At 40.0% G+C, this 10692-nt stretch overlaps 1 protein-coding gene across 1 annotated transcript; it reads left to right on the forward strand.

Moving 5' to 3' along the window:
* Positions 1-4703: 4703 nt before the first annotated feature.
* sstr2a (somatostatin receptor 2a) lies at positions 4704-10046 on the forward strand. Its single transcript, XM_079398488.1, has 2 exons — positions 4704-4947; positions 6386-10046. The coding sequence occupies exon 2, from the start codon at positions 6460-6462 to the stop codon at positions 7600-7602; it is 1143 nt and encodes a 380-aa protein (XP_079254614.1). The 5' UTR covers positions 4704-4947; positions 6386-6459; the 3' UTR covers positions 7603-10046.
* Positions 10047-10692: the final 646 nt, after the last annotated feature.

Genomic DNA, 10692 nt, shown 5'->3' on the forward strand with positions numbered 1-10692 from the left:
ATCTCCGCACTCTACCCAACAAACTGGACGAACTCCTTCTGCTCTCTTGGACAAACAAGGAAACCAGGCTGAACGACGCCATTCCAGACAACTGTTTAGAGTGGACCACGACGCGGAATCAACAAGGAAATGGCGCGTCAGCGAGACGTGCTTTTACATCAACGAAAGGTGGTGTACAGATGTAACTGTGTTAAAGAAGATGTGCTGTCCCGATCTTGAAACACTCTTCATTAACTGCAAACAGATCTATTCGCCGCAGGAGTTCTGCTCGTTCATTCTCGTGAGTGTCTACATTCCACCGCAAGCGCACATGAGCTCAGCTTTACAGAAACTCACTGATCTGATCACAGACACAGAACAACAACACCCAGACTCTGTTTTAATCATTCTCGGGGACTTTAATAAAGTAAATCTCTCCTGTGAACTGCCAAAATACAGACAGCATGTTACCTGTCCCACCAGAGACAGTAATATACTGGATTACTGTTACACAACAATTCAGGATGCATATCACTCTATCCCACGGGCAGCTTTGGGGCTCTCTGATCACTGTTTAGTTAATCTCATACCGACCTACAGGCAGAAACTGAAATCAGCTAAACCTGTATTAAGGACTATAAAGAGATGGACTAAAGAGGGTTTTACAAGCCTCTCTCGACCTTACTGATTGGAGTGTTTTTGAAGCTGCTGATGATCTGGATGAGCTCACAGAGACTGTAACATCTTATATCAGTTTCTGTGAGGATATGTGCATTCCTACCAGGACTCATCTAACTTATAACAACGACAAACCGTGGTTCACTGCAAAACTCAGACAGCTCCGTCAGGCCAAAGAAGATGCTTACAGGAATGGGGACAGAGTCTTGTACGAACAGGCCAAAGACACACTGGAAAAGGAGAGGAATGGCAAAGAGGAATTATTCCGAAAAGCTACGGATTCAGTTCTCTTCCAGTGACACGGCTTCAGTGTGGAAAGGTCTGAACGACATCACCAATTACAAGACACCATCCCCCAGCACTGTGGAGAATCAACAACTGGCAGATGATCTGAATGAGTTCTATTGTAGGTTTGAAAAAACACCATTCATACCTCCTGCAACCCCCCTCTCCCCCACACCTGCAATTCAGTTCAGTGAAGATGATGTGTGCCAGGTCTTCAGAAATAACAAGAGAAAAAAGGCACCAGGCCCAGACGGTGTGACACCAGCCTGTCTGAAAACTTGCGCTGACCAGCTGGCCCCCATCTTCATGTGAAGTCCCCTCATGCTTCAATCGCTCCACCATCATCCCCGACCCAAAAGAAACCCAAAATTACTGGACTTAATGACTACAGACCTGTGGCCCTAACTGGTCTGTAGTTAATGAAGAGTGCCTTATGCCACTTAATTTATCTCTTTTTTTATTTTTCTACAATGTCCTCAGACTGATAAGCTCCTCTTGCACTATATATATATACACTCTATACATATACACATATATCTGCACAGTTTTGTTTTATTTAACTGGTTTGCACTCTATCTGCCATGTGCCTTATGCCACTTTATCGGTTTCTTTATTTTTCTACAATGTCCTCGTATGTCCTTGTATGTACATATGTTTAAACTGTATTTATCTGTATTTGAACGTCTACTGTCAGTGTTTAATGTTAACTGTATGCACCAAGGGTCTGAGAGTAACGCAATTTCAATTCTCTGTATGTGCCGTACATGTGGAAGAATTGACAATAAAGCAGACTTGACTTGACTTGACTAACATCTGTGGCCATGAAGTCATTTGAAAGACTGGTTTTGGCTTATCTGAAGGACATCACTGAACCCTTACTGGACTCCATGCAGTTTGCCTACAGAGCAAACAGGTCGTGAATGATGCAGTCAACATGGGACTGCATTACACACTGCAACACCTAGACAGACCAGGGACTTATGTGAGAATCCTGTTTGTGGACTTCAGCTCCTCTTTTAACACTATCATCCCATCACTCCTTCACCCCAAACTAACTCAGCTCTCCGTGCCCATCTCCATTTGTCAGTTGATCACCAGCTTCCTGACAGACAGAGCTGCTGAAACAGTTCTACTCTGCCATCATTGAATCCATCCTCTGCACTTCAATAACTGTCTGGTTCAGCTCAGCTACCAAATCTGACCTCAGAAGACTACGGAGGGTAGTCCGGACTGCTGAGCGAATCATTGGTACAACCCTCCCCACTCTCCAAGAGCTGTACTTATCCAGAGTGAGCAAAAGGGCTGGTAAAATCACTCTGGACCCCTCACATCCAGCACACTCCCTCTTTGAACTGTTACCGTCTGGTCGACGCTACAGAGCTCTGAGCACCAGAACGACCAGACACAGGAACAGTTTCGTCCCTCAGGCAATCATCTCATGAACACTCAACAATAAACGCGGAACACACAACTATAATACATTATTTATTTAATACACATACGTATTTACATTTCAAATTTGCACATATCATAACTGTACATACATAATTGTCTATATTATATATTGTGTGTTTTGCTATTTTGTACATTGTGTATTTTGTATATTTGTATATTATTCTTTTTATTATCTGTGTCTTGTCGCTGTCAATCTGTTGCACTGTGGAGCTACTGTCACTAAAACAAATTCCTCGTATGTGTAAACATACCTGGCAATAAAGCTCATTCTGATTCTGATTCTGGTATCTTTTTTAAATCAGTTACAAAAAGGTAGGTTGGCCCAATTATTATAATGCTTAACACTTAGCTGACTGCTAGTTCCCTGTTGAAAAATCCAGCATATACTGATTAGGTATGTTTTGAAGCATGGCTGCTGGTTTTAGATGGTTTAAGCTGGTCCAAAGATGGTCCTGAGCAGGAGCTAGTTGCTTAGGACCAGCAAAGGATCATCTTAAACCATGCTTAAAAACATACCTAACCAGCATATGCTGGATTTTTCAACAGGGTTGGTCAAACTAGTTCTTAAGACACAACATAAGTGACTATGTTTATGGCCTCAGGTTGCACAGGCTCTTGTACCAGCCTTGGAACTGTCATTAAGAATGTATGGAAGCCTGTTTCACCAAATAAAAAATAAAAAAGATAATTGTGACTTTTTATCTACAATTCTTTCTTTTTTTTCTCGCAATTGTGCGTTTAGAGCTTACAAAACAGATTTTTTTCCTCAGAATTGTGTGATATAAGCTCACAGTTGCAAGTTATAATATCAGAATTGCGGGATAGAAACTTGAAATCATGAGAAATAAAGTCACAATTGCGAAATATAAACGGTCAATTCTGACTTTCTTTTTCCTCTTGCAATTGCGAGTTTATATCTTGCAATTCTGACATTTTCCTCTCGGTTCTGACTTCTTTTCTCAGAATTTTGAGATATAAACTTGCAATTGCGCATGAATAGTGTAGTTCTGAGAAAAAAAGACTTTTGCCCTATTTATGCACCTTTTTCTTCAACGTGGAAGTAAGCCTACTTAGTCGCTATAGGAAAATAACGAGAAGAACAATGTGCAGTAAACAGTAAAACCATTTGCACTACAAACTAGTGTGTTCATAACACACCAATTTTAATATCAAGCAGTAAAACAAGCTGTTTTTTACAGCTAAAAATAGCTGGACGCAGATGAGACCGGAAGCTTAACCCATAGATGGCCGCACCCGCTCTTACGGGAAGAAAAAGGTGGATAGGATAATTGCATTTATAGCTTATCTCAAAATTCTGACTTGCAAACTCACAGTTGAGTTTATATCTAGCGATTCTGAGACAAGAATTGTGAGATCAAAAGTCGCAGTTATCTTTTTCGGAAACAGTAATGCTACATATTTCACCTTATTTTTAATAAATCGCGGACGGCCAGTCAGTGCAAAGCTTCCAGTGTCATTCCCTTACAGTTATTTTAGCTGTACAAAAACTGGCAACACTGGTTTAAAGCATTTTAGCCTTTACTGCACTTGTTATTCCTTTAGTTATTTACCAGTAGCGGCTAACTGAAGTAGAAAAGTTTTGCACATTCAAAGAAAAGGTTATTTCCCAGTTTGAGGTAGTTGTAGAGGTTAAGTTCTTAGCTTGGTTTCAATAAATGTTTTGAGAGCAGGGCACAATTTAACACTTTTCGACTTTCTTTAATTTCACACTTGTCTAGTACAAATATGTCACTTTGTTTCATAATTACAGTGTATGTTTTTCTTTATTTACCCTCAAATAATGGAAGTGAAATGTGAGGCATGCCCGTAGGTGGGGTGCATTATAACGTTATAACATGACCATTTGACAGCTTCAATGTTATAGGCTATACAAGACAAACTAGAATACTTTGTCAATAAAATTATATGCATATATAGTAGGATAATCCTCTTTTATCTCAAAGAATGTAGGGAAGATTTGATTTCTCACGATATGACTCATTTAAAATTTCTCAATCTAGTCCCACGTGCATTTGTTTTAACAAAATCTAATTTTAAGCATTCGGGGATTTATATAATAATTATTTGGACCCCTGCCATATTTCCGTATCCTTATCAAGACCACACAGCAATAATAACTGAATATAGCTCTTCACTTCGCGCGCGCGGGAGATATATGAAGGAGCGCGGGAAGCGCGTGCACGAGGATCTCACTGACATCTTTCATCTCTGACTGAAAACACCAAAGGAATTCGACCGCTGCCCCGAAATCTCTTTTTCATGACTCGAATCTTTGTGAAGTTGAAGTGTTTTAAATGTTTTGTGTTAAAACAAATGTTTTAGTTGATGTCCTGCAGAAATAACGGTCGTTCGTTATCTGAGGAGAACTGACGCACGAGCGGACGCGTGCGCGCTCATCAGGAGGCGTCAGGTCCGAGCGTCGTTTATTGTTGTTGGATATCGCGCTCGAGCGCAGTTTATAGTGATCCCTGGAAGCATGTGAAGCTCATATTACAGGAATGGATCTCCAAAGATGCCCCAAAACTACAGGTAAACCACTCACATCAAACACATCGGTGCAGTGTTTCAAATACTTCATTTTTAGACAGATTAATTCACATGACATGCAGTCGTGAGCATATATTTAACTTTTTCATTTGAAAATAAAAAAGCATACGCTATAATTATGCTAATTATTAATATCCGTTTTTAGGTAAAAAACAGTTATGGGTTAGTCAGGCTGTTTTAGTTCATGTATAACTCATTTTGTGTCCTGTTTTCTATAATAATCCATTATTTAATACAATTTATGTCGTGTACTGGCTGAAAAACACAGGGTATATTTAGTAGCCTAAAGAGAAAGACTGTTTAATTGGTAGGCTATCTTTTTTAATTGCTTAATTAAATAGATTTAAGCGATGGAGAGTGTTGGAAACTCTAGGGTTTGATCTCAATTTAAGATGCTGTGATGAAGATGATCTAATCTTCATCACTAATCTCATATAATCAGCAGAACAACACTGCAGTGCTTCACTTTTATATTCATTCATTCATCTGAGCGTTGGACAGCTAAATTAATTCTGCATCCTTTGTTAGATGATCTCTTCCAGATCAAATAGTTGTGCTGTTTGCTCAGTAAAGATCAATTAAACCTATATTTGCTAGGGCAAAAGTCAATGAGCTGTAGAAACCAGACGGACAAGGTAAAGTCCTTGTTTATCCATAGTTGCGGATCAGATTTGTAAGCAGAATTGAGAATCCAGCAGCGCGTGACCTTAAAATTGCAGGGCAAGTAAAACGCATGACTTTGGATTCATAATCAGTTTTGATAAAAGGGCTGTTTACATTTAATCACTTTGAGTAAAACACATTCCATTTTCACTTATAAATGTCAATTTTTTATTTTGTATATTGCTTTTATTTGTACGTGCTTCAGCTGTTCTCTTGTAATATGCAAACATATCAGAATTCACATTTTCTGTTGCATGCTCCATATAGCAATATTGGTTGAGATTTGTGATTGTATGTATCTTATCCATGATTGCTCACTTGCATGTGGGTTGAGGGATTCCCAAACTTTTGTATGCTGACGTAAACCCATTAGGGGCAGGTTAGCAACCATTTACACTTGTATTTGTCTCAAATGCATGAACTGACCAAAACACTCATAGATTCTACGAGTATACGTTACATAACATTTAAAATGCCAATTTCTACAATTTTGTGGTGTGTATTGAATTGTCATATTAACATTGAGTCTGAATTCAGTTTATTCTAATGTGGAAATCATGGCTACAGTCCACCATTAATACACCCAAAACAAGTCTAAAAATATTATGTATAAAAATTGACACTCACATGGGTAGGTTGATTGATTGATTAGGTTTTACTTCAACCAAGACAAAAAACGCAGGTGTAGATGTGACATTTTCAAAATGACAAGCTTGGTTGTTAACTCATATTTCCTTGTTTTTATCAATGCACACAGGTTTCTCATTAAATTGCAGACTCTATCTTCATAAGCCTTTTCCCGGTGAATAAACACCACAAAACACTGCCAAAATGGACACAAAATGGACATTTATGCCCAGTTCCAACATGTCCTTCCCTGACCGCCTGGTCAATGATAGTTTCTTCCCGGGGAACGAGTCTGACTTTGGTCTGGAGATTTACCCTCACAATAGCACCCACCCTGGCTTCGACCAAACCAGCTCAGCAGTCATCACGTTTGTGTATTTCGTCGTCTGCGCGGTGGGGCTCTGTGGGAACGCCCTGGTCATTTACGTCATCCTGCGCTACGCCAAGATGAAGACCGTCACGAACATCTACATTCTGAACCTGGCCGTGGCGGATGTCCTGTGCATGTTGAGCTTGCCTTTCATTGCCATTCAGCTCTCGCTGCTCCACTGGCCCTTTGGATCCGCGATTTGCCGCATCGTCCTAACCGTGGACTCCATGAACCAGTTCACCAGCATCTTCTTTCTGACGGTCATGAGCTTCGATCGATACTTGGCTGTGGTGCATCCGATCAAATCCACCAAATGGCGAAAGCCGCGCATGGCCAAAACCATCAGTCTGGCCATGTGGGGCGTTTCTTTACTGGTTAACCTGCCGATTATGATCTACAGCGGCGTGAACATCAAAAGGAACGAGGCCCGGACTTGTACCATGTTGTGGCCAGAGCCACAGAACACCTACTACACCGCTTTCATCTTCTACACCTTCTTCTTGGGGTTTTTCTTGCCACTGATAATCATCTGCATGTGCTATCTGCTGATCGTAATAAAGGTGAAATCCTCCGGCATGCGAGTCGGCTCCACCAAACGAAAGCGGTCTGAGCGGAAAGTCACCCGTATGGTGTCTATCGTAGTAGTGGTGTTCGTCTTATGCTGGTTACCTTTCTATGTATTCAACGTGACGTCTGTGACCGGAACCGTTCCCACCACAACTGTGCTGAAGAGCACCTTTGACTTCGTTGTGGTGCTGGGTTATGCCAACAGCTGCGCCAACCCCATCCTCTACGCCTTCTTGTCGGACAACTTCAAGAAGAGCTTCCAAAACGTTCTGTGTCTTAAAAGAGTCAGCGGCTTGGATGAGATCGAGCGCAGCGACAGTCGACAGGACAGGACTCGAATGGTCAACGACGTCATGACGGAAACGCAGAACGCCACGCTGCTCAACGGAGACCTTCAGACCAGCATCTGAGAAGAAGATAAAAGCCTGAGATTAGATGTTACATGAAATTGGTCCATTAAAATTCTCAGATTACCTGCGCTGGGAGAGATGTAGTATTTAAGAACAACAATAAATACCTAAACGCAACCCAAAACACATTTTTAGGACATCTGTGTGTGTCCTTTTGGGTGAGCTCGATCTGACTGATGTATTTAAGCGATGAGCAAACAAATGTCATTTACTGTAAATAACTCTAGTTGCTTTGTTTGGTGTTACTGTCTGAAGAAATTCTAAAGCTGTTGTGGTTATTATGAGTGTATCGTCACTTCAGTGCCAAAATTATCTTTAAAGTTCAAAGGTAAATTGTGGCCCTCGTTAGATAAACATGATTTCATTCTGTTTGTGGAAACACAAGGCCCAGCTTGTTAGAGGCTTCTTATTATTCAAGGCTTTTTGTGATGATGAATACAAGATGAGTGAGTGATCCTCGACAAGGCCACATCGCTGAATAGAAAAGGTCTCCGAAATCTAAACAAAGATGTAGATTTCTGTGGCATATTTATTTGTTGTTATACTTAGAATATCTTGTTTACATTTAAAAATCTTCCCTCGTAATATCCCTCGCCTCTGGTTCCCAGAAGAGTTTTATTTTGGTAGAGGAAATGTACATAATGTTCAATGGAGAGGGGTAGGAAAAGATGGGCTCTGTTACAAAACTTAGTAAGCTTCCTATCTAAACAACATTTTCAGGCTGCTCCAAAAAGTGTAGGCAGCACCATTTAAGATACCTCCTTCTTGGCCAGATTTCTAAGGCAGTATTTATACAGTATCCTTCATGAAAAAGGCAATCCTAAAATGCACAGTGAAAAACATTTAAATTAAAACGGACTACTTTATCCATATTTTGTGTGTTATGTGTTTTTATGCTTATTAGAGGATTGTTGTTACCAGTGTAACATACTAATGCATAATTCTCAACACTATCTCACGACCGATTTATATGTATTTTACAAGGTGGCTAAATTGACGGGTAGGTTTAGGGGTGGGGTTAGGTGTAGGTCATTCGTATGAATTGGGGAACTCGTAAAATATGTACGATTTACCACAATTCGTATGGATTAGCCACCTCATAAAATATGTACGAATTATGAGATCAGGTTGGAATTCTATAGGAATCAGGAGTTATGCTTTAAATGCACACTAGGTTTTGAAACAGAGCTGTAGTCTAATCTTTAGTTTAGTTTAGAGCTTAATCGTTATCTGACCAGGTGAAAGTTTCTTTGCATTATGTTCTAATTGTGCAAATGAAGTATGAAGTAACCATATGGCCATTGGTTGTACTAAATTAACATTCATCAGCTGGAAAATGAGATGCAAAGAAATCCTCGTCCCTGCTGTTACACAAACAACTTTGCTCACTCACCTCAGTCATAGCAATGTGGGTCAAGGGATAGTGAGACAGACGAAGATGACAGAGGGCATGCAGTTCACTCGTTATTCTGAGAAAAGTATTCAAACAAGTGCATAATTGTGCAGTTCTTCTTGTCAAAAATATACCTCATTATAAAACCATCATTGTGATGAATGCATCACGTCACAATAATGCGGAAACATCACTGCTCATGGACTGTTCTGTAGTGACGATGAATAGTACCACAGCAGCTGCTTTACATTTGCATTGCTTGGACTTTAAAAACAATTCTTTATTCTAGCCAGGCTGATAAAACGATGCTGCAAGTGCCTTAAATAATCAGTCAAAAAGACACACAGAATTAGAGACGCAGAAACCGTATGCATTCATTCGCAGAGCTTTAACAATAACCCCTCCACCTGAATGTACAATCAATTCATCTACTATTATATGCTTGTAAATAAGATGCTAATTGAAAACCACTGCCGCTCACAGAGCTGTATAATGTGTATATATTGAGCTGGCATTAACAGAATGTATTCAGCTCTTGCCTGTTTGAGGGGTCTAGATCATTTTAACATTTGCGAAGGGCTAAAACTGAACTTGTTTACTTTAGTCTGTCTGATTTCCAAGGGTCAGAATCAGATCTGTTATGCTGCAAGTGTTGTAAAGTGAATGAGTTCACGTTTAGAAGTGTAAACAGTTTTTTCTAGCATGTTTTGAAATATTTTGAAACCTGGGGAAGTATTGATGACAGCAAAGTGGTTATCGCAGTATTCGTCAAGTACTTTGAGTTCAGTTCAATGTGCCTTTGACCGGCAGGCAGAATAGTGTGTTAGTGTGTCATGTTTTAGTGTTGTATCTTATGTCAGGTTGCCCAGAGTCCCTTGTCTGATGGTGTGGGTACAATATAGCATTACCTTTATATTAATAACAAATTTCAAAGATTCATCATACCAAATGTCTGTGTTATTAAAAAAATAGTTCACCCAAAAATGAATATTTCCAAGATGTAGATGAGATTGTTTCTTCATCCGATTTGGAGAAATGTGTCACTGCATCAGTGGATGCTCTGCAGTGAATGGGTGCCGTCAGAAACCAAACAGCTGATAAAAACATCACAATAATCCAGACCACTCCAGTCCATCAGTTAACATCTGGAGAAGACAAAAGCTGAAACAAATCTATCATTAAGACGTTTTGGCCTAAAATACGAATGCATAATCCATAATAACGCTTCCTCCAGTGAAAAAGTCCATGTCATGTTGTCTCTTACATTAAAATCCAGCCACATATTTGTTTAAGACTTGATCTGTGCAGATTTCTCTCCTGATTCAGACCAGACCACGTTTTAGCCACAGGCACTGGTTTGAAGTTGGAACATTTTAATGATGGATTTGTTACACTTGTCTTCTCAAATCTGATGGACTGGAGTGGTGTGGATTATTGTGATGTTTTTATCAGCTGTTTGGGGTCTCGTTCTGACGGCACCCATTCACTGCAGAGCATCCATTGGTGAGCAAGTGATGCAATGCTACATTTCTCCAAATCTGATGAAGAAACAATCTCATCTACATCTCGGATGGCCTGAGGGTGAGGATATTTTCATTTTGTGTGGATGAACCATTCTGTTAAGTCTGGAAGAATGACTCATTCCTCACCTTCTTCAATAGTTGCGTGAATGAAGGCTGTGTATTGTGTGCTGCTTT

The sequence above is a fragment of the Barbus barbus genome, assembly GCF_936440315.1.
Source record: "Barbus barbus genome assembly, chromosome: 38".
Taxonomy (NCBI): Eukaryota; Metazoa; Chordata; class Actinopteri; order Cypriniformes; family Cyprinidae; genus Barbus; species Barbus barbus.